Raw genomic sequence first — 24,378 nt, 5'->3', positions numbered from 1 at the left:
ATCTGCTGATGGATGGCCACGCCGACTCGGCCCCAAACACACTGACCAGATGCTTGGAAGCTGTGGCTGGATGGTTTCGTGGGAGCCGATTGAAACTAAATCCTTTGAAGACAGAGGTCCTATGGCTGGGTCGGGATGGCATGGGGATGAGGGACCAACTCCCTTCTCTTGAGGGGGCCCAATTAGTGCCATTGCCTTCTGTTAAGAGTTTGGGTGTAATTCTTGACGCCTCCCTTTCCATGGAGGCGCAAGCTACAGCAACAGCCAAGGCGACATTTTTCCACCTTCGCCGCATCAAGCAGTTGGTCCCTTACCTTTCCCGCCCCGACCTGGCCACAGTGATCCATACGACGGTCACCTCCAGGCTTGACTACTGTAAGCCGCTCTACACGGGGCTGCCCTTGAAGCTGACCCAGAAACTCCAGAGGGTGCAGAATGCTGCAGCGAGGCTCCTCACGGGGTCTCTGCCATGGGAGCATATTCACCCGGTGCTTTTCAAACTGTACTGGCTCCTGGTAAAGTACGGGGTCAGATTTAAGGTGCTGCTTTTGACCTTTAAAGCCCTTCACGGCCTAGGACCCTCGTACCTACGGGACCGCCTCTCCCGGTATGCCCCACGGAGAGCCTCAAGGTCCATAAATAGCAACACCCTAGTGGTCCCAGGCCCTAAGGAAGTCAGATTAGCCTCAACCAGAGCCAGGGCCTTTTCAACTCTGGCTCCGGCCTGGTGGAACGCTCTGCCTCATGAGACCAGGGCCCCGCAGGATCTGATTTCTTTCCGCAGGGCCTGTAAGACAGAGTTGTTCCGCCTGACCTTTGGCTTCGAGCCAATTTGATTCCCTTCCTCCCTCCCTTTCTTTTTTCCTTTCCTTCTCCTCCTGCGATGAGGCTACATTTTAATATTTTAATGTTTCAATATTTTAATGTTGTATTTTAATTTTGTTTTTAAGTTGTAATCATTCAACTTGTTTTTATTATTGCTTGTAAGCCGCTCTGAGCCCGGCCTTGGCTGGGGCGGGCGGGGTATAAATAAAAATTATTATTATTATTATTATTATTATTATTATTATTATTATTAAACTGCAAGTACTTGGCAATCAATTTTCATAATATCCATACAATCTTACACCCGTTTTCCTTACCAAGCAAAACGAAATTGTATTAATTTAACCAAAATATCTTTTGAATTCCCAAGACATATTAAAACTTTTTTGCACTCCACATGTTTGGAATTTAAAAGTTGAAAAATTCTATATACCCTACTATCTCACCCATGTCACAGTGAGAAGTAAATTCATTATGGCTAGGTCAGTTTTACACACTGGATATTCTTTTATTTATTTAATATGTGTATAGCCCACACTGCATTCTGAGATCTTTGGCTGGGGGGGGGGGGAATGCAAAAAAGAATATTAACAACAACAAAAATCTATCCCATGGAGTGGTGCATAGCTTGCCTCTTGGTCTGCTGTGACAGTCTGTATTGAGAGAGCAAGTGGCTCCACCTTGGGCCAAGGAAACTCTCACAGAGCTCACTCTGGATGCAACTCCAGGTCATCAAGAGGGTATTGTGTAGAAAATACCAGGGGTAGCCTAGTAGATCATGGCCACTGGTCCCAAACGAAGATCATGGCCACTGGTCCCATCACCTCCTGGCAAATAGAAGGGGAAGAAATGGAGGCAGTGAGAGATTTTACTTTCTTGGGCTCCATGATCACTGCAGATGGTGACAGCAGCCACGAAATTAAAAGACGCCTGCTTCTTGGGAGAAGGGCAATGACAGGCCTAGACAGCATCTTGAGAAGTAGAGACTTCACCTTGCCAACAAAGGTCCGTATAGTTAAAGCCATGGTTTTCCCAGTAGTGATGTATGGAAGTGAGAGCTGGACCATAAAGAAGGCTGATCGCCGAAGAATTGATGCTTTTGAATTATGGTGCTGGAGAAGACTCTTGAGAGTCCCATGGACTGCAAGAAGATCAAACGCATCCATTCTTAATGAAATCAGCCCTGAGTGCTCGCTGGAAGGACAGATCCTGAAGCTGAGGCTCCAGTACTTTGGCCACCTCATGAGAAGAGAAGACTCCCTGGAGAAGACACTGATGCTGGGAAAGATGGAGGGCACAAGGAGAAGGGGGCGACAGAGGATGAGATGGTTGGATAGTGTTTTCGAGGTTACCAGCATGAGTTTGACCAAACTGCGGGAGGTAGTGGAGGACAGAGGTGCCTGGCGTGCTCTGGTCCATGGGGTCACGAAGAGTCGGACACGACTAAACGACTAAACAACAAGCCTGGGGCAGTTATAAAATTGCCTTATAGCCAACACGAGCATTAGTCCAGCTATTTCAGCATTACACAGTATTCTCCGTGCTTGAGTTCCTGGGTGTTGTTGAACTACCTACTACTCCCACCAAGACCCAGACGCCTTTGCCAGTGGTGATGGATGACGGGAGTTGCAGTCCAACAGCTCTGGGGATTGAAGCTTGAACGACACTGGTCTAGTCTGACAGGCAGCAGCTGTCAAGATTGCAGACCCGGCTCTCTGCAAGCCCGTTCAAGAGATGTCAAAGTTTGAACCTGGAACCTTCTGCATGCAAAGCAGATGCTCCACCACTGAGCTATGGCCCTTCCTATGTGACTAGAGGGGGGACAGAAGGGAAGATGGCGACTGGGGGAGATACCCAGAGAGGATGAACCAAGCAAAAAGAAGCACACACTGAGCCACACTGATAAGAAATCTTTTTGAAAAAGCAGAGAGTAAGAACAGTATGTATATGTGTTTGTGAAGGGGAGAGGGTCAAGGGGGAAAAGACAGGAGGAGACTGAAAGAGAAAGAGAAAGAGATGCAGATTCTCTTACATCTCCATAATGATCAATGTAAATCGTGGTAGCTAAAGAGAAAGGCTCTCCGCAACTCTTACCCTGAGTGGCTTGGCTAATTCAGCCCAGCGCCTTGGCTCTTCTGCCTCAGCATTGTGTCCCATACTATCTGTTGATACCGGCACATATACATGACCATAGTAGTCTGATCTCTCTATCTCAAAAGGGGCCTTCAGGGGTCAGGATAAATGATTTTATGATGTTATCCAGGAGGATGGGAGAGGTGGAGGAAATTGCTCTCTCTCCCCTTCTTCAGCAGCTCTCTGAGGAACCATCATGAAGCCCCATAAGGGCCAGAACTCAGACTCAGTAATTAAGGGGAAACTACATGTTACCCTTCAGTCATGAGCAAAGAAGCCCCAAAGGACCTGCCTCCCCTTCCCTTGCACAGCGTCCTCTGGAGGCTGTGACTTGCACCAGGGCAGGGATGGAAAAGAGAACATGACTTAACTCCTTAGGGGGCAAAAGTCTTTGAATTAACTAGCTATGCAGAAATTTTCAAAGTTGGCAGGAGAAATTTATTTCATTGCATGCGGATATTTCTGGGTATTCCAATTAGCTGTTAGGAGACCTCAAGTGGTGTCACATTTAGAGAACTGGATTTAGTTTGAGGGGAGATTAAACTATGGGCATGGAGCCCATATGCTGGTGACTTCAGAACACTGGTTCTGAAGACAATGTCCCATGACCCTTTAAAATGAATTCTGAACAAAATTGGTGAAGTAGCCAAAAGGATTATTGAAAGAAAAACATCATTTCAAGATAGGTGACCAAGGCAGGCACACCTTGTTCAGGGAGTCACAAGCATTTTATCCTTTCCCTGAGTGCAAAAATTCCTCCTCTACGTACTCACCAGGAAGGGACGTGCAAAGTTTACAGCATATCGTGTCCGCCTTATTAACATATAACCATCCTACTTCCCCTTGTTAATCATTGCACAGATATGGTCAGAAGCCCCCTTACAAAAATCTATTGACGTGAGCAGTATCTATTTTCTTTCCACAAGCTGTCCTATATACACGTGTTGACCACTTTATTTGTTCTTAATGCGAGCACAAGCTAGTTTCATATCTGATAACGCTAAAACGCAAATCACAATTTGCTTACCAAAGGTTCTAGTCCTAGGTGTAAGAGGGTCTTTGCTTCTGGGTCCTAACCACAAGCTATATGACTTTCCGAGCATTCTAACCACCAGTTTTGTTAAATGTGTATATACCTATCTGTAGCCACTTGTGGTTATCACAAGCTCGGCTAATTTTGCAAACCTTGTCAAAGTCCATGCATTCTCTTGTTCTACTAGGGCTAGGCAGCTACTAATTTGCAACTCTTATCAGATTGTATGTGTCCTAGTTCTATCAGGCAATCATCATCATCATCATCATATATTTGTATGCCGCCTTTCCATAGCTAAAACAATGCTCAAGGCGCCTTACAGTATGACAAGATTTACATAATTACCAGCATAACAAAAGTCATAAACAATAAATAAAACATTAAAAAGGACACAACCAAACGGAAAACAATCTGTGGTAGATCTTCCAGGGCGAAAACCCGCCTGTTCATTGGCAATGATATTGTCATCCTCCATCCATTTTGATAGTTTGTTTAGCAGGTATCCCGAGTAAATCTTCCCAATGACATTTAGCAAGCTGATTGGTCTAAAGTTGCTCGGCTCTGTACGTGGGCCTTTCTTATGTATTAATACAATCAACGCAGAGCTCCAACTTGAGGGAAATTTTGCTGTTTTGTTTATATGCGTGTAAAGTGCTGCTAAAAGTGGGATCCACCAATCTTTATTTGCTTTGATGGCATCAATGGATATAAGGTCATCACCGGGGGCCTTGCCTGCTTTAAATCGATCTATGAGAATTTCAACTTCAGGGCATGTAACTGGGTCCCAATCGGGCAGTGCTTCCGGCTCCACCGTATCTCCGCAGGCATCATGGGCTGCATACAGATCGGCGAAGTATCTTTCCCAAGTGTCCGCTGAGATGTGGGGTTCTATTCTTGCAAGCAGCCTACCCAGGTATCTGGAAATTAACTGCCAAAAAGAGGCTGGATTTCTATTCTCTGCAGCTATCAAAAGGTTGTTCCAATTGTTTCTTTCTGCCTCAAGCTTCTTTTCCTTTAGTAGGGCTTTGTAACTTCTCCTGAGGGTGATAAGGCGGTTATTTGGCATGGGGTCATTTGATGCTCTGTATGCCAACCATTTTAAGCATTTTAAGCATAAGCATGCTTAAAATGGTTGGCATACATGCTTAAAATTCTACAAGGAAGGCTCAAACAGTATGTGGATCGAGAACTCCCAGAAGTGCAAGCTGTATTTAGAAGAGGCAGAGGAACCAGAGACCAAATTGCAAACATGCGCTGGATTATGGAGAAAGCTAGAGAGTTCCAGAAAGACATCTACTTCTGCTTCATTGACTATGCAAAAGCCTTTGACTGTGTCGACCACAGCAAACTATGGCAAGTTCTTAAAGAAATGGGAGTGCCTGATCACCTCATCTGTCTCCTGAGAAATCTCTATGTGGGACAAGAAGCTACAGTTAGAACTGGATATGGAACAACTGATTGGTTCAAAATTGGGAAAGGCGTACGACAAGGCTGTATTTTGTCTCCCTGCTTATTTAATTTATACGCAGAATACATCATGCGAAAGGCTGGGCTGGATGAATCCCAAACTGGAATTAAGATTGCCGGAAGAAATATCAACAACCTTAGATATGCAGATGACACAACCTTGATGGCAGAAAGTGAGGAGGAATTAAAGAACCTTTTAATGAGGGTGAAAGAGGAGAGCGCAAAATATGGTCTGAGGCTCAACATCAAAAAAACGAAGATCATGGCCACTGGTCCCATCACCTCCTGGCAAATAGAAGGGGAAGAAATGGAGGCAGTGAGAGATTTTACTTTCTTGGGCTCCATGATCACTGCAGATGGTGACAGCAGCCACGAAATTAAAAGACGCCTGCTTCTTGGGAGAAGGGCAATGACAGGCCTAGACAGCATCTTGAGAAGTAGAGACGTCACCTTGCCAACAAAGGTCCGTATAGTTAAAGCCATGGTTTTCCCAGTAGTGATGTATGGAAGTGAGAGCTGGACCATAAAGAAGGCTGATCGCCGAAGAATTGATGCTTTTGAATTATGGTGCTGGAGAAGACTCTTGAGAGTCCCATGGACTGCAAGAAGATCAAACGCATCCATTCTTAATGAAATCAGCCCTGAGTTCTCACTGGAAGGACAGATCGTGAAGCTGAGGCTCCAGTACTTTGGCCACCTCATGAGAAGAGAAGACTCCCTGGAGAAGACACTGATGCTGGGAAAGATGGAGGGCACAAGGAGAAGGGGGCGACAGAGGATGAGATGGCTGGATAGTGTTCTCGAAGCCACAAACATGAGTCTGACCAAACTGCGGGAGGTAGTGGAGGACAGAGGTGCCTGGTGTGCTCTGGTCCATGGGGTCACGAAGAGTCGGACACGACTAAACGACTAAACAACAACAACAACAATGCCAACCATTCATTATACAGATGATTCTTGAAGTTTTTGCATTCCTCATCGAACCATTTTTTGTGGAAAAACTGTTTACCATGCTTTGTGGGGGACCGAGCTAGTGTTGGTTTTAGAAGTTCTACTAAATCGTCATATATTCATAGAGGCTCATCCGCCTGCGTAAGGGAAGCCCTTTTTATTTGGAGCTGATCAGACCAGAGAAGTTCATTCAACTGCTGGGCCGAGTTGGAGGTCCATTTAAGGGCTGTAGGTCTTATCTCCAGATGATCATTTGATAGGTGCACAAAGGAGTGCCTATCAAGTTCGTCAGCCAGAGTCAAGGAAATTTCTAGAGGGAAGTGATCACTCTCCAATCTTGTAGCCACCTTAAAGCTGGATATTTTTGGGGTAAGGTCGGGAGATATCCATACAAAACCAATGGTGGATGCACGTGAACCTGACCAATAGGTGAATTCGGCAGGGTAGTCCGAGCTGACTGCCCCATTTAGCAGAAGGAAATTGAGGGCCAGCAAGGTTTGCCTGCATTTGAAACCTGCGTAAGTGGCTATGTTATCTTTGAATTTCCTTGGTAAAAGATCTGTAGTCATAAGAGGTGAAGAAGGGTACTTGCTAAATTTAGAGAATAAGATTTGGTCAGTGTGTGACAGGCGTCCATTAAAATCTCCCGCCAACAGAAAAGTGGCTTCGGGGTATTTATCAAAAAGCGTTTCCAATGTCACTTGGATTTCCTGCCATCTCAGATCAACCAAATTTCTCTTATAAATTGGACATAAGTAGATATTGATCACTACTATCGTTTCCTCTGCTGTTTGCAACTTTATAATCAGCATGAGTGACGACTGGATGTCGATTTTTTCGGCCTGAAGATTTATGGCTAAGGAAACAAAAGTAGCCAAGCCTCCTTGCGCTCTACCATGTGATAACGAGTTCTGCGTGGCATTCAGGCAGAAGCCCTTGTATCCTGTTAGATAGAAGTCCTCACAGGCCCATGACTCTTGGAATAGAAGGATGTGGCTGCCATTTATATAGGCAACAAATGATGGATCTGTCAGTTTGGATTTAATACCAGCCACATTCCATGATAGTAGTGTAAGAGGCCGCTTTGTGTTTCCCTCAAGTCATGATTTCTCTTGCGTGGTTAATCCTGGAGAATCCAAATGGGGGTGCACGCTGCGTGAAGGGGCAGTAGGGTGAAAAAAGGCAGTGATTTTTGATTGTTTGCATTTCAGGTTCAAGTTGTCACATGTCACAGGAGCAGCCAGTGGCTGGGGCGAATTTATAGATCGCTGTAAGAGAGAATCTTGATACGAGGGGGTGTTACTAGCCGACAAGTCCATAGACTCGTCGTTTGCCGTATGCTCTGTAGTTGCAGGAGTCGTGCCTTGAGGATCAAGGCTTGTTGATGGGAAAGCACTATGTAAGACAGAAGAAAGACATCCTTTTCGGTTAGCTTCCAGTAGCTTGTTTAGCCTTGCCACTGCCTCAGTGTTTGTCCAAAGGGCTACTGGATCTCCCGGTGTCTCTTGCATCGTCATGGTATCAGCACAAGGAATGCAGCCATTTTGAGGATTGGAGATCGTTATCGCTGCAGGGGGGTCCACATGGGCTTGTGTCTGCCAATCTTTAGGAGCATCTATAATGGCCAAGGCTGGACCCGTCAAAGCTCTACCCCTTAAGGCAGTCCCTTCTTGCCGGTGGGATGGTCGGCTAGTAAATCGTGGGGAGGGGTTCATAGGAAGGGTCCGTTGCTGCGAATTCCGGTCATAATCCTCAATCCTCCTTGTAGGCCGGCTAACCAAATTTGCTGAGTTTGGGATTTTCCCAATAATGCCCCTACAGTTGTTAAAGAAGCATCTTTGTGGGAAGATTCCATACCAGTTGAGGCGATTTTGAAGTTTGCTCAAAGGTGCAGGAAGCCTGGGAGAGTCAAACTTGAGCAACAAGTGCTTAAATTTTGGAGTCTCTGGCAGCCATTCTAATGATAGGAGATCACCCTGGGCCAAGTAGGACCTGGTTAACATTCGCAATGAGATCACAGCAGCTTTACAATTTCTCCAAGCATAGTAGGAGAAGCAGGAGTGAGCGATGTTCAAGCATATATTGTTAGAGGTGAGTTGGAGGTTTACTAGCTGCTGCCCCCTACTTAGGCTCTGTGCCTCATGATTATCAGGTCCCTGATGATTTAATGGCGGATTCAAAATCGAGGCAGGGGTTTTGGTGAAGGCATTTAGTTTTCCCTCTAACATATTGATGGAAGCTGATAGCACCTTTATTTCGTCAGCCAAGTGCAGGCAATATTTCTGCAAAGTCCTCAGCTCCACTGATTGTACTATATCACATAAAGATTTACAATGAAGGTCGGGGTGGGGAGAGAGGCCATCTGGGCTGGAGGTTATATCCAACAGCGATTTGTCTCCTGGCAAGGGAGTATTTGAAGTCGTTGTGGGGTCATATGGACAGTCTACCTGCTTGGAGGTGTTTAAAAGGTTGTTTGGAGTCATTGCAGGATCATGTAGGCAATCTAACTGCTTGGAGGTAACAGGCGAGGGAGGCACAAGATTGCAGAAAAACTCCTCCAGTGATGAGATAGAAGGCTCTACGGTCTTAGGTGGTGAATCCAGCCCAGTAGGCTTCAAAACCTTAGACATAGGTTCTGAGGCATTAAAGGAAAGGTCTTCCAAAGAAGAGGTACGACCACGTTTTAGGTTCATCATGCTAAACCCCTTGAGCGGCTCGGTTATCTAAGAGTCCTTCAAAGGCCAAGCAAGAGCTGGTGGAAGGCCAGGAAAGCGCGGCCGGTGGCTGCCCAAGTTACAGCTAATCAGGCTGTTAGTGTAGCTCATTAAGGAGATTTATGGCGCTGACTTTGCAAGCTTCCACAGGGTGAGTTCCTGGCGTTATCATCAAAACATTATCGTGCCAACTTCCAGAGAAAAATAGGAGCGGAGTAACTTACTGCATGAACTGGAAAGGGGAGCTCCGGCAAGCGCATCTTACTTCGTCGCCATCTTGGCCCCTCCCCCCGCAGTTTGGTCAAACTCATGTTCATAGCTTCGCGAACACTGTCCAACCATCTCGTCCTCTGTCGTCCCCTTCTCCTTGCGCCCTCCATCCATCTTTCCCAACATCAGGGTCTTTTCCAGGGACTCTTCTCTTCTCATGAGGTGGCCAAAGTATTGGAGCCTCATCTTCACGATCTGTCCTTCCAGTGAGCACTCAGGGCTGATTTCCTTAAGAATGGATAGGTTTGATCTTCTTGCAGTCCATGGGACTCTCAAGAGTCTCCTCCAGCACCATAATTCAAAAGCATCAATTCTTCGGCGATCAGCCTTCTTTATGGTCCAGCTCTCACTTCTATACATCACTACTGGGAAAACAATATACAGATAGGTATATACACATTTAGCAAAACTGGTGGTTAGAATGCTCGGAAAGTCATATAGCTTGTGGTTAGGACCCAGAAGCAAAGACCCTCTTACACCTAGGGCTAGAACCTTTGGTAAGCAAATTGTGATTTGCCGTTTTAGCGTTTTCAGATATGAAACTAGCTTGTGCTCGCATTAAGAACAAATAAAATGGTTAACACGTGTAAATAGGACAGCTTGTGGAAAGAAAATAGATACTGCTCACGTCAATAGATTTTTCTAAGGGGGCTTCTGACCATATCTGTGCAATGATTAACAAGGGGAAGTAGGATGGTTATATGTTAATAAGGCGGACGCGATAGGCTGTAAACTTTGCACGCCCCTTCCTGGTGGGCGCGTAGAGGGGGATAAGGATAAAATGCTTGTGACTCCCTGAACAAGGTGTGCCTGCCTTGGTCACCTATCTTGAAATGATGTTTTTCTTTCAATAATCCTTTTGGCTACTTCACCAGTTTTGTTGAGAATTCATTTTAAAGGGTCATGGGACATTGTCTTCAGAACCAGTGTTTTTTTATCCCACAGTAGTCACCGGCCTATGGGCCCTATGCCCATAGTTTGATCTCCCCTCGAACTAAATCCAGTTCTCTAAATGTGACAACACATGAGGTCTCCTAACAGCTAATTGGAATACCCAGAAATATCCGCATGCAATGAAATAAATTTCTCCTGCCAACTTTGAAAATTTCTGCATAGCTAGTTAATTCAAAGACTTTTGCCCCCTAAGGAGTTAAGTCGTGTTCTCTTTTCCATCCCTTCCCTGGTGCAAGTCACAGCCTCCAGAGGACGCTGTGCAAGGGAAGGGGAGGCAGGTCCTTTGGGGCTTCTTTGCTCATGACTGAAGGGTAACATGTAGTTTCCCCTTAATTACTGAGTCTGAGTTCTGGCCCTTATGGGGCTTCATGATGGTTCCTCAGAGAGCTGCTGAAGAAGGGGAGAGAGAGCAATTTCCTCCACCTCTCCCATCCTCCTGGATAACATCATAAAATCATTTATCCTGACCCCTGAAGGCCCCTTTTGAGATAGAGAGATCAGACTACTATGGTCATGTATATGTGCCGGTATCAACAGATAGTATGTTGATAGTATGCTGAGGCAGAAGAGCCAAGGCGCTGGACTGAATTAGCCAAGCCACCCAGGGTAAGAGTTGCAGAGAGCATTTCTCTTAGCTACCACGATTTATGGGACGCGGGTGGCGCTGTGGGTAAAAGCTTCAGCACCTAGGGCTTGCCGATCGAAAGGTCGGCAGTTCGAATATCTGCGGCGGGGTGCGCTCCCATTGCTCGGTCCCAGCGCCTGCCAACCTAGCAGTTCAAAAGAACCCCCGGGTGCAAGTAGATAAATAGGGACCGCTTACTGGCGGGAAGGTAAACGGTGTTTCCGTGTGCTGTGCTGGCTCGCCAGATGCAGCTTTGTCACGCTGGCCACGTGACCCGGAAGTGTCTCCGGACAGCGCTGGCCCCCGGCCTCTTAAGTGAGATGGGCACACAACCCTAGAGTCTGTCAAGACTGGCCCGTACAGGCAGGGGTACCTTTACTTTACCTTTACCACGATTTACATTGATCATTATGGAGTGTAACAGAATCTGCATCTCTTTCTCTTTCAGTCTCCTCCTGTCTTTTCCCCCTTGACCCTCTCCCCTTCACAAACTCGTACACATACGGGATGTTCTTACTCTCTGCTTTTTAAAAAAGATTTCTTATCAGTGTGGCTCAGTGTGTGCTTCTTTTTGCTTGGCTCATCCTCTCAGGGTGTCTCCCCCAGTCGCCATCTTCCCTTCTGCCCCCCCCTCTAGTCACATAGGAAGGGCCATAGCTCAGTGGTGGAGCATCTCCTTTGCATGCAGAAGGTTCCAGGTTCAAACTTTGACATCTCTTGAACGGGCTTGCAGAGAGCCGGGTCTGCAATCTTGGACAGCTGCTGCCTGTCAGACTAGACCAGTGTCGTTCAAGCTTCAATCCCCAGAGCTGTTGGACTGCAACTCCCGTCATCCGTCACCACTGGCTAAGGTCTCTGGGTCATGGTGGGAGTAGTTGTCCAACAACACCAAGGAACTCAAGCATGGAGAATACTGTGTAATACTGAGATAGCTGGACTAATGCTCTTTTTGGCTATAAGGCAATTTCATATCTGCCCAGGCTGTTGTTGTTGTTGTTGTTTAGTCGTTTAGTCATGTCCGACTCTTCGTGACCCCATGGACCAGAGCACACCAGGCACTTCTGTCCTCCACTGCCTCCCACAGTTTGGTCAAACTCATGTTAGTAGCTTCGAGAACACCATCCAACCATCTCGTCCTCTGTCGTCCCCTTCTCCTTGTGCCCTCAATCTTTCCCAACATCAGGGTCTTTTCCAGGGAGTCTTCTCTTCTCATGAGGTGGCCAAAGTATTGGAGTCTCAGCTTCAGGATCTGTCCTTCCAGTGAGCACTCAGGGCTGATTTCCTTCAGAATGGAGAGGTTTGATCTTCTTGCAGTCCATGGGACTCTCAAGAGTCTCCTCCAGCACCATAATTCAAAACTGCCCAGGCTACCCCTGGTATTTTCCACACTACCCTCTTGATGATCTGGACTAGAGTTGCATCCAGAGTGAGCTCTGTGAGAATTTCCTTGGCCCAAGGTGGAGCCACTTGCTCTCTCGATACAGACTGTCATAGCAGACCAAGAGGCCAAGCTATGGACCACTCCATGGGAAAGATTTTTGTTGTTGTTAATATTCTTCTTTGCAAATCTTATTTTATTTTCCCCAGCCAGAGATCTCAGAATGCAGTGTGGGCTATACACATATTAAATAAATAAAAGAATATCCAGTGTGTAAAACTGACCTAGGCATAATGAATTTACTTCTCACTGTGACAGGGGTGAGATAGTAGGGTATATTGAATTTTTCAACTTTTAAATTCCAAAAATGTGGGGTACAAAAAAGTTTTAATATGTCTTGGGAATTCAAAAGATATTTTGGTTAAATTAATACAATTTCGTTTTGCTTGGTAAGTAAAATGGGTGTAAGATTGCATGGATATTATGAAAATTGATTGCCAAGTACTTGCAGTTATATATATGATAAAATTAAGTATTATTAGGTTTCCCAAAAGTAGTTTATGTGCTTCTTCATCAAACGTTGACATCAAACTAAATGTTGTCCAGTCACAAAAAATAATAGCAGATTTGAATTCCTCACACTCAGAAATATCCCTCACTGAATAAATTTGCAAAAATTAAGTTTCACCCCCTAAAATGACATGCCCTAGTGAGGTAGTGTGAGGAGTGTCATCTTGAGAAAGGGACCATAAATTATAGGATGGATGTGAAATGAAGAGAAGAATGGAGATATAATACTGAATACACTTGTTTTTAGTGGGTAATTTAATTATTGTTTGATTTTATACTAATGTTATATATTTGATATTAGCCACCCTGAGCCCAGTTTTGGCCCGGGAGTACGGGATACAAATAAAAGTTTACTTATTGTTGTTGCTGTTGTTGTTATCATTTTTCAGTTCATGGAACATGGCACTTTTCATGATATGCTGGTGAGCAATTTTCTTGTCTTGTTTTTCCTCCTAAAGTTTATCTCCCTCAAAGTTTTGAGACATGTGCTTGGAAATGTATACAGTGGTACCTCGGGTTAAGTACTTAATTCGTTCCAGAGGTCCATTCTTAACCTGAAACTGTTCTTAACCTGAAGCACCACTTTAGCTAATGGGGCCTCCCACTGCCGCCGCGCCACCGGAGCACGATTTCTGTTCTCATCCTGAAGCAAATTTCTTAACCCGAGGTACTATTTCTGGGTTAGCAGAGTCTGTAACCTGAAGCGTATGTAACCTGAAGAGTATGTAACCTGAGGTATCATTGTATGGGGAAAGTGCCTGGGATGGATATTTTAAGCTGAAGTTGCGGGACAGATTAAGCATCTTTATCTTTATGGTGCTGGAGAAGACTCTTGAGAGTCCCATGGACTGCAAGAAGATCAAACGCATCCATTCTTAATGAAATCAGCCCTGAGTGCTCACTGGAAGGACAGATTGTGAAGCTGAGGCTCCAGTACTTTGGCCACCTCATGAGAAGAGAAGACTCCCTGGAGAAGACACTGATGCTGGGAAAGATGGAGGGCACAAGGAGAAGGGGGCGACAGAGGATGAGATGGTTGGATAGTGTTTTCGAGGTTACCAGCATGAGTTTGACCAAACTGCGGGAAGTAGTGGAGGACAGAGGTGCCTGGCATGCTCTGGTCCATGGGGTCACGAAGAGTCGGACACGACTAAACGACTAAACAACAGCAACAACAATCACAGATTCTTCCTCCCTCCTTAAATTGATCCTTCTTTTATATACAAGCAGCAACAAGAAAGCAGCTTTTGTGTTTCTGTTACTTGCATTTGCAGCTGATACAATTAGGTTATTCAACCTTGGTTAAGTTTTTAAAAACAGATTTTCCTTATAAGGGAGGTCTCCAACCCTGGATCATTTTATTTTATACTCTTGTCTTTACGTATTTTTAACCGCAAGTCTACATTTTTCTAAGATTTGACCACCAGAATAGTACACAGTATTCAAAGTGTGGCTGACCACTGGTTTACATATGAGCATATGGTAGCTGGCACTTTAGTTCAATCTTATTATTCTCAACTTTAAATTTGCCTTCTTTAGATCACTACAAAACATTACCATTTTCAGTAAGCATCCCAACCTGTACGTGCAGGTACCCTATGCCTGCAGCAGGCCATGTAAAAATTAGGAGGTTTTCTCATTGTATAAATGGTACATGGGTGATCTCAGCCATACCAAGATGCCACTATTTCTCTTGTGCCAGCAGTTTATTCCAGCTCCATTTTGCGTAGGTAATTTGCTGTTTATCTTTTTTTCTTTTCCAGATGTTGTACAGGGAAGCAATGTGGGGAGATAATCAGAGCCATGAAGGAGAATTCATCTTACTGGGAGTGGCTGACCGCCCACACTTGGAGATGTTGCTCTTTGGTCTTGTCCTGATCTGCTACACGATGACCTTGCTGGGCAACACAACCATCATGGTGGTGTCGCGGCTGGACCCCCATCTCCACACCCCTATGTATTTCTTCCTCAGCAACCTCTCCTTCCTTGATCTTTGCTTCACCACCAGTGTGGCGCCACAGATGCTGGTGAACTTCTGGAGGAAAAGCAAGACCATCAGTTATGGTGCCTGTGTGGCCCAGCTCTACATCTTCCTTGCTCTGGGCTCCACAGAATGTATTCTTTTGGCTGTCATGGCCTGCGACCGCTATGCTGCCGTCTGCCACCCACTGCGTTACACTACCATTATGAGCCACTCTGTATGCTTCAAAATGGCTGCCGTCGCCTGGATTAGTGGGCTAAGCACCTCAGTGGTGGAGTCGGTGATGACTCTTCGGCTCCCACGGTGTGGAGAGAACCGAATAGACAATTTTTTCTGTGAGGTGCCAGCCTTAATTGAATTGGCCTGTGTTGACACCTCCTTCAACGAGGCTTTGCTTGTTGCTTCTAGTGCCGTCTTCCTTATAGTGCCACTAGGCCTCATCATGGTCTCTTATTGCTATATTGTGGTTGCTGTGTTGAGGATCCGCTCAGCAGAGAGCAGGCAGAAGGCCTTCAACACCTGTGCTTCCCACTTGATCGTGGTGTCGCTCTTTTATGGGACGGCCACCTTCAGCTATGTCCAGCCCCCGTCCAACTACTCCCGCGATCAGGGCAAGATGGTTTCCCTTTTCTATACATTTGTTGTCACCATGCTCAATCCCTTAATCTATACCCTGAGGAACAAAGAGGTGCACAAGGCTCTAAGAAGACTGACGAAGAAAACTTAAGACCAATGTCTCCCAACTCCGTTCAGAGACTGTGTGGTTATATTTTAATAAAACATAAATAAATCCTCACTGATCACTTATGTGGCACTTTTTGTCTTAACCAGAGCTTCTTTTTAATTTTGAATTGACTGCCGGATATGCCAATGAATCAGGCTAGACACCGCAGTCTGTACTGCACCCCTCTGAGGTCTGTGGCCTAGGCAGTTATCTAGTTTGCCCCATGATAGCGCTGGCCCTGGGTGCCAGCCTCAGTCAAATAGGCCTGTTCTGGCACCTCACTGAATGAGGTGGAGCTCTTTGCTTCCAGTGTGGTATTCCTTGTAGCACCCCTAGGCCTCATTATGGACTTTCATAGCTACACTATGATGCTGTGTTAGGTTTACTCAGCTGAGGGGAGTCGATAGGCCTTCAACACCTGTGCCTCCCACTTGATTGTGGTGTCGCTGTTTTATGGGGCAGATCATTTTCAGTTACCTTCAACCCCGGTCCAACTATTCTTGTGACCAGGCAAGATGGTTTCCTTTTTCTATACATTTGTTGTCACCACGCTTTAATGCACTAATTTATATCCTGAGGTACAATGGGCTTGCCCCATTCTTTCCAGGCACATGTCCTTGTTTTAAAACTTTGTGTCTGGAAAGCGTGGAGGAAAGCTAAAAGTGGATAAGCTCAAAGAGAGCACAACAACCACCCTCTCCAGTTGCGGTTCCTGGCAACTGATATTTAGAGCCTGAATGCCATGTTCAGTGTACTGTAATGTCTACATTCACCTTCAGAGTTCAGGTGCATTCATTTTAAGGTTGAATGGTAACTGCTAGTGCCTATTAGGTACTTTCTTATTAACATGGGAACAAAATCCAAGTTCTCCTTCATCCCTAGCAGAATTATTTATTGAGAAGTTACATTTGGAGGTGTGCATTGAGAACTAATGTCCTTTTAAAAAAAATAAAGATAAAAAAGACTGCCATTAATACGACCGTTGGGTTGATGGGAATAAAATGGAGGATAAAATGTCCTTCCTACACATCTACTGTATGGGACGCGGGTGGCGCTGTGGGTTAAACCACAGAGCCTAGGACTTGCCGATCAGAAGGTCGGCAGTTCGAATCCCCGCAACGGGGTGAGCTCCCATTGCTCGGTCCCTGCTCCTGCCAACCTAGCAGTTTGAAAGCATGTCAAAGTGCAAGTAGTTAAATAGGTACCGCTCTGCCGGGAAGGTAAACGGCGTTTCTGTGTGCTACTCTGGTTCGCCAGAAGCGGCTTAGTCATGCTGGCCACATGACCCGGAAGCTGTACGCCGGCTCCCTCAGCCAATAAAGCGAGATGAGTGCCGCAACCCCAGAGTCGGTCACAACTGGACCTAATGGTCAGGGATCCCTTTACCTTTACAGATCTACTGTAAGGCCAAAGATGGGAGGGGAAGGAAGGTGGGGAAAACAGTGTCAAACTGGTTCTGCAGAATGGAAGTCACCCCCACCAAAGTAGCAATAATACCAAATGGCTGGTTCACATGACACAATGACAATCAGCAGCCGAAAAATGCATTAAACAGAAAAGTAGTGTGTTGGTATGGTGTGTGTGTGTGTGTGTGTGTGTGTGTGTGTGTGTGTGTGTAGAACTGGCAGACAGCTAAGCCAAAAGATCTTGGATTGGAAAGTCAAATTAAGGGCCCCTGCAGCTGTCCTTTTTAACACACATTCATAGCTCTTTGTGCTCAGGATGCTTTTGGGGTGGTCACATACAATCCAACAACAACAACAATTTTATATGTACCCTGCCCATCTGGCTGGGTTGCCCAAACCATGCTGATTGCACCTGCAGAAGTTTGGGGGGCAGTCACACTGCTGCATTTCCATTCAGTGCAAACGTCCTGTTGAAATATTCTATACCACAAATGTTTGGTGTAGGGGGTTTCTCCCACATTTGTTATGCTATAGCCCCAGCAGTTATGTGGTAACACTGAGGAAGCATCACAGAACAACCCAAAGCAAATTCTTTATGCTACAACTAATCAGTGCTTTGGGGGGGGGCATCTCCACCCCCATCGTTCAGCCCGGACACTGAGGTCTAGCACCGAGGGCCTTCTGGTGGTTCCCTCATTGTGAGAAGTGAGGCTACAGGGAACCAGACAGAGTGGAACGCCCTCCCATCAGATGTCAAAGAGATAAACAACTATCTGACATTTAGAAGACATCTTAAGGCAGCCCTGTTCAGGGAAGATTTTAATATGTAACGCTGTACTTTTTTTAACACTTGATTGGGAGCAGCCCAGAGTGGCTGGGGAAACTCAGCCAGATGGGCGGGGTATAAATAATAAATTATTATTATTATTATTATTATTATTATTATTATTATTATTATTACGCAGGGGTACGCATACCCCTAAACATTTTGTGAATCTAAGTTTGGCCTTATTGAGGGGGAGTATTTCAATATGAGTAGGAAAATGAGAGCACCCCTAAACAGTTTTTTAGGAGGGAAAAAGCACTGCCACTAATACACAATGATGGTGTCAAAAACATGTTGCAGAATATCACTGACAGGGCCTTGAATAGCAGTACATCACCACAAGGGGGGGGTGAACTGTGTCGTATGCATAGCAAGGAGACAAAAAGCCAAGGGGGAGAAAAACCAAATGTGGATCAATTCCTAGTGAAGTTTGTGGCTGTATGATGATGTGAACCCAGATCCCCCCCTTGGACTAAAACTAGTTCTCTAAATGTGACACCAACATGAAGTGTCCAAAGAGCAAATTGGAGTACTCAGAAATATCAATATGCAATGAAATAAATTTATCCGACCAACAGTTTCCATATAGCTAGTTGATTCAAAGACTTTTGCTCCCTAAGGAGTTAAGTAGTATTTTTCTTTCCAGGTCTTCCCTCATGCAAGTCACAGACTCCAAATGACATTGCACAAGCGAGGAGGAGGAGAGTCCTTTGAGGCTTCTTTGCTCATGGCTGCAGCGTAAAATTTTCCCCTAATTATTGAGTCTTGAGTTCTGTTCCATCTGTGGCTCCATGATGGTTCTTCAGGGAGCTGCTGAAGATTGGGGAGGATAGCAGCTCACTCCACCACCTCCCTGCTGGATAACATCATAAAGTCAGTTCTCCTGACTCCAGAAGGCCCCTTTTGAGAGAGATCGTGGTACTATGGTCATTTAGATGTGCAGGTACTAACAGATACTATGGGACACAGTGCTGAGACAGAAGGGCCCAGGCGCTGGACTGAATTAGGCAAGCCAACCCAAGTAAGAGTTTTCTGGGGGAAGCATTTCCCTTTTTCTTCCACCTTTTGCATTGATCATTACGCAGATGTCTCCAAATATATGCATAGCTGTCAACTTTCAGATTTGAAAATAAGGGATTAGCAGCCTTGAAAATAAGGGATCAGCAGCCTCACCTGTCCCGGGGACAGTCTACGGGATATCTAACAATCCAGGATAGCAGTGGGAAGCAGCGCGAAACAGCGCTGGAATAAGGGAATTTCCCGCAAAAAAGGGAAGGTTGACAGCTAGGAATATATGAGATTCCGCATCCCTGTCTCCTGCTTTGAGTTGTCTCCCTTGACACTCTCCCCCTGAATGCTCTTTCTCTTCATTCAATCTTATTTCATTCTTCATCTGATTCAACTATTTCTGTACAGAACAGAGCAGTGCAAAGCAGCCTCCCCTGGTGTGGTGCCTGCCAGATGTTTTCAGCAACAACTCCCATCAATGCCAGTTGACAAGACTAAGAGGGAAGGGAGTTTTAGTCTTAAATATCTGGAGGGCATCGGGTTGGGACAAGGAGGGTGTCAAGGCTAAATGTTTAATTCATTCATTTTCTTTGCAAATCTAAACTTAGGTGAACTGCTCGCTCTCCCCTCTCCGAGTCAGCCTTATAATTTCATCTCCCTGGCATCCTCCCTTAGGGCTTCACAGTGTAAGCACTGCCCAACAGGTCGACTGCGATCAACTCGTAGATCATCTGACTGATTTCTGTCGATCGCATCCCTACTTCTCTGTTAGGCAGCCTGAGAGAGCGCAGCACACTCCTCTAGAATGACTCACGCGCCTAACAAAGGCAGAAGGAGAAGGCGAAGTGAGCCGGCTTGAGGCAGGAGGCGAGAGGCGGGAGGGTACGCAGGCGGAGAGGCGCGCGCTCCAACTGGCTTCTCAGAGAAATAACTTTTGCCTCCCTTTCCTTCCCCCCGCAACTTAAACTCCCCCCTCCCGTGTCCATTTAGCCACCTCCTTCCACACAGGCACCCATGCACGCTTCTCATCCCTCCAGTTTGATTCAGCCTGCATTTGGTTGGTTTTGGATGGCGCTGGTGCTGACCTGAGCAGGCAACGCAGACGTCACTGGCTCACCTCAGAGCTGTGCTGAGGAGGCTTGGGCATAATCCAGGGGTCAGCAAACTTTTTCAGCAGGGGGCTGGTCCACTGTCCCTCGGACCTTGGGGGGGGGTGGGCTATATTTTTTTTGGGGGAAGAATGATTTCCTATGCCCCACAAATAACCCAGAGAGGCATTTTAAATAAAAGGAGACATTCTACTCATGTAAAAACACGCTGATTCTCGGACCGTCTGCTGGCCAGGTTTAGAAAGCGATTGGGCCGGATCTGGCCCATGGGCCTTAGGTTGTCTACCTATGCACTATAGCATGGACTTGACTTCTGTAAGCCTTGAGGATATAGTTCATCCCGTAGCTATGGTCTGGGTAGGAAAACCAGTCAGAAGAGCTAAAGAATCACCTCGGGGTCATGTGTGGGGTTTCTCCCCACGCATTACTATAGCAAGGTGTGATGTATTAAAGCAAGGGAATCATTGGCCCTGCAGATGTTGTTGAACTAAAGCTCACATCACCCATAACTGTAGGTGGAAAGAAGGGGTGGATATATCCTCCTCATATTGTAGCCATGTATTCTGCAGCTGCTGCACTAGTCAAACTCATCCTAGATATGAAGAGCTGTTTGCCCCAGTGAAGCCTGGAGAGATTCCCTCTGAAGATCTCTGCTTACAGTTTTGCAATTCTGAATACTTCACAGCTACTAATACCAAAACAGAAAACCACACTATTCTCTCTGACTCCAGTCCACTTACAAAGAAGTCACTTATGTCATGAATGTCCAGCTTTTGAAAGAGCCTTTTGTAAGAGATTTTGTTTAAGAAACCAAACCAAACCAAACAGATGCTTTAGTGGGGATTCCTACATTGGGGTCCCTTCCAACACTACTGTTTTATGATTCTATGAAAATACTGTTATGAGTTTGAGGGGGAACAGGCTGTATGCCTGGGCCCCTTCTAATTCCTGGATCCAGCATGGATTCAGTTCTTGGACTAGCTAGACCAGCCTGGTAAGGTAAAGTTAAAGGGACCCCTGACCATTAGGTCCAGTCGAGGATGACTCTGGGGTGGCGGCGCTCATCTTGCTTTATTGGCCGATGGAGCCGGTGTTTTGTCCGCAGACAGCATGACTAAGCCGTTTCTGGCAAACAAGAGCAGCACACGGAAACGCCGTTTACCTTCCTGCCGGAGTGGTACCTATTTATCTACTTGCACTTCGTGCTTTCGAACTGCTAGGTTGGCAGGAGCAGGGACCGAGCAATGGGAGCTCACCCCGTCATGGGGATTCGAACCGCCGACCTTCTGATCGGCAAGCCCTAGGTTCTGTGGTTTAACCCACAGCACCACCCCTTCTAATTCCTGGATCCAGCATGGATTCAGTTCTTGGACTAGCTAGACCAGCTTGGTAATGGCCCGCTAAGTATGATTTAAGGTAACAAAGGCAGTGGCTCTGTGCAAATGGGTGGGCCTCCCTCCCTAAACTGCCTGCTAGCCAGGAAGACCAAGGCCAGAGTGCAGAATTGAGTTAGGAGAGCTAGAAGCTGGAGAAAAAGCTACAGGCTAGAAAGACAGAGGGAGAGTCATACCTGATTTCTACTAGAATCCAAAGTGGTGGCTATGGGAGAAGGAAGACCCTCTTGGAGTGTGATGCTGCCAACCCCTCCATCATAGGCCCAGGTGGTATATATGTGCAAAGAAACCATCTCTCTTAAAGACACCACCGTCTCCGCTGTCCCTCAGTCGAAGGAAACAGAACCCTGGGTAAGCATCTGGGACCCTTTGAATATTCAGGGGGCATGCACCAATACTGTTGAAAGCAAAGCTACACCATGTCTTCATGTAGATTAAATGTGTATTGACCGGGGGATGGAGGAGACATTTGATTGAGCTTGTAATTTGAAATGAAACTATGTAATTTGCTCCTTCTGAAATAAATATGCTAACCTAAACATGGCCATTCTTTGAAATTCACACAGCACAGCTCTCCAGCCAAGTAATGTGTATAAAACTGCATATAAGTCTGCACCCTATTCTTCTGACAATCATCTGGTTTAAATGTTGTTGTCTTGTTGTTTTTCAAAAAATAGTAGATTACCTTTGGCCCTCCAGATGTTGGTGAACTACAACTCCCATCATCCCAGTATTTGGCCATGCTTGCTGGGGCTGAAAAGAACTGCACTTCAGCAACATCTGAAGGGCTGAATGTTCCCCAGCCCTACATTTAGCTATGTAAAAATGAGACGGTTTTCTCGTTGTACACATGGTCCTGGTTCATATTCATACTGCATAGATTCAGAAGCAGTTTGGGTAGAGAGTACACTTAACTGGAGCTTGGATTTGGAGAACGGGGACGAGTCTCATGTCCAAGAATGAGAATCATTGGGTGATCACACACAGTCTTGCAACCATGCCACTATTGCTTTTGTGCCAACTGTTTATTCCAGCTCCATTTTGAGTAGATATTTTGCTATTTTTGTTTCTTCCTTTTCTAGATAATGTACAGGGAAGGATTGTGGGAAGAAGGTAATCAGAGCTATGAAGGAGAATTCATTTTACTGGGAGTGGCTGACCGCCCACGCTTGGAGATGTTGCTCTTTGGTCTTGTCCTGACCTGCTACACGATTACCTGGCTGGGTAATACAACCATCATTGTGGTGTCATGGCTGGACCCCCATCTCCACACCCCCATGTATTTTTTCCTCACCAATCTCTCTATCATTGATCTTTGCTTCACCACCAGTGTGGGCCCTCAGATGTTGGTGAACTTCTGGCGGGAAAGGAATACCATCAGTTACGGTGCCTGTGTGGCCCAGCTCTACATCTACCTTGCTTTGGGCTCCACAGAATGTATTATTTTGGTTTCCATGGCTTATGACCGCTATGCTGCTGTCTGCCACCCACTGCGCTATACTACCATTATGAACCACTCTGTATGCTACAAAATGGCTGCTGTTGCCTGGGTTAGTGGCCTTTGCAACCCAGTGATAATAACAGTGATGACTCTTCGGCTCCCACGGTGTGGAGAGAACCGAATAGACAATTTTTTCTGTGAGGTGCCCGCCTTAATCAAACTGGCATGTGTTGACACCACGTTCACTGAAAATGTGCTCTTTATTTCCAGTGTGCTGTTCCTTGTAACACCTCTAGGCCTCATTGTCGTCTCTTATAGCTTCATTGTGGCTGCTGTGTTAAGGATCCGCTCAGCTGAGGGCAGGCGGAAGGCCTTCAACACCTGTGTTTCCCACTTGACTGTCGTGTCTCTCTTTTTTGGAACAGCCCTTTTCACTTACCTCCAACGCCCGTCCAACAACGTTCGTGACCAAGCCAAGATGGCCTCCCTTTTCTATACATTTGTTACCACTATGCTTAATCCACTCATTTATACCCTGAGGAACAAAGAGGTGCACAAAGCTCTAAGAAGATTGATGAAGAGAACTTAAGCCCAATGTCTCCCAACTTCATTCGGAGCTCTGCAGTATATTTTAATAAAAAAAGTCCTCATTTATCACTTATATGGCACTGTTCAAATGTACAAAGCTCCCCTTTCATTTTTGTCTCCCACAGAATAATCCAATGAATTAGGCTCCTTTCAGCGTTATTATAATGGTAATTCCCGAAGGTCGACTACAAGTTGCTTAAGATGAGCCAACTGGATCAAGCCAAAATCCTATCTAGACCACCGTTGCCATATGTCTGGGAATTCCCAGACATGCCCTCTTTTGGGGGTCCTACATGCCCATCCTGGGGCGGAATTTTATATTTTAAAGCAAATGTCCTGGATTTGGGGGTTTTTAAAGAAAAAATGTGCATGGGTGACTCTGGTTCAAGCTCAGGCCCTGGCACTGGCTTCCCCTGGCTGTGGCATGGGTGAGTAGGGCTCAGTGGCAGCAGAGGTGCTATCGGGTGATTGCCCTAATAAAGCTCAACAGATTTTTGTGTCTGTAGTTTTTCCCTCTTGAAATATGGCAACCCTAAGTCTAGTATCCTGTTTTCACAGTGACCAATAAGATGTCTAGCCAGAAGCAAGACCTAAGCACACTCCTTACTTTTGGATCTTGTCAACTGATATTTAAAGCCTCAACACAATGGCTGTGCATGTTTATAGTATCTTTTAATAATAAAAAAACCCTCTTTGATCACTTTTGTGGCACTCTTCACTTGCCTAAAGCTTTATTTTTTTCTTTCAGTTTGACTGTCATTAATTTGACCATTAGGTAGATGGGAATAAAAATGGAGGATCAATCTTCCTTCCCAAAGATCCACTGTAAGGCCAATGTTGCAGGGTGGGGAGAGGGGAAACAGTGCCAAACTGTTCCTGCAGTACTGAACCTGCTCCCACCAGCAGTAATACAACACTCTTGGTTCCCATGACATGATCAGCCATAGTAAAATGCTGTCATGGACTGGTTTGAAGTTGAGG

The 24,378-nt window shown here is 45.8% G+C and overlaps 3 protein-coding genes across 4 annotated transcripts in view; all 3 read left to right on the top strand.

Annotated features, from left to right (window-relative positions):
- Positions 1-24,378, top strand: part of LOC128408915 (uncharacterized) — a 269,287-nt gene that overhangs the window by 131,341 nt on the left and 113,568 nt on the right. The window lies entirely within an intron of this gene.
- Positions 14,693-15,697, top strand: LOC128408961 (olfactory receptor 15-like). The gene has a single exon (XM_053379052.1). It carries the CDS (start codon positions 14,702-14,704, stop codon positions 15,626-15,628), a length of 927 nt encoding a protein of 308 aa, XP_053235027.1. The 5' UTR covers positions 14,693-14,701; the 3' UTR covers positions 15,629-15,697.
- On the top strand, positions 21,117-23,398 carry LOC128408927 (olfactory receptor 2G3-like). Its single transcript, XM_053379000.1, has 2 exons — positions 21,117-21,719; positions 22,451-23,398. Exons 1-2 carry the CDS (start codon positions 21,645-21,647, stop codon positions 23,396-23,398), a joined length of 1,023 nt encoding a protein of 340 aa, XP_053234975.1. The 5' UTR covers positions 21,117-21,644.

This window comes from Podarcis raffonei, chromosome 2 (assembly GCF_027172205.1).
Source record: "Podarcis raffonei isolate rPodRaf1 chromosome 2, rPodRaf1.pri, whole genome shotgun sequence".
NCBI classification, from domain to species: domain Eukaryota; kingdom Metazoa; phylum Chordata; class Lepidosauria; order Squamata; family Lacertidae; genus Podarcis; species Podarcis raffonei.
Note: the sequence above shows the minus strand (reverse complement) of the source record. Positions and strands in the feature narration are given on the sequence as shown.

What these genes read in the sequence shown, in the direction of transcription:
- LOC128408961 (XM_053379052.1), top strand. Translation starts at nt 14,702, where the DNA reads ATGTGGGGAGATAATCAGAGCCATGAAGGAGAATTCATCTTACTGGGA.
- LOC128408927 (XM_053379000.1), top strand. Translation starts at nt 21,645, where the DNA reads ATGTGCAAAGAAACCATCTCTCTTAAAGACACCACCGTCTCCGCTGTC. An exon ending in CGAAGGAAACAGAACCCTGG is followed by an intron (nt 21,720 to 22,450) that starts GTAAGCATCTGG and finishes TTCCTTTTCTAG; the next exon opens with ATAATGTACAGGGAAGGATT.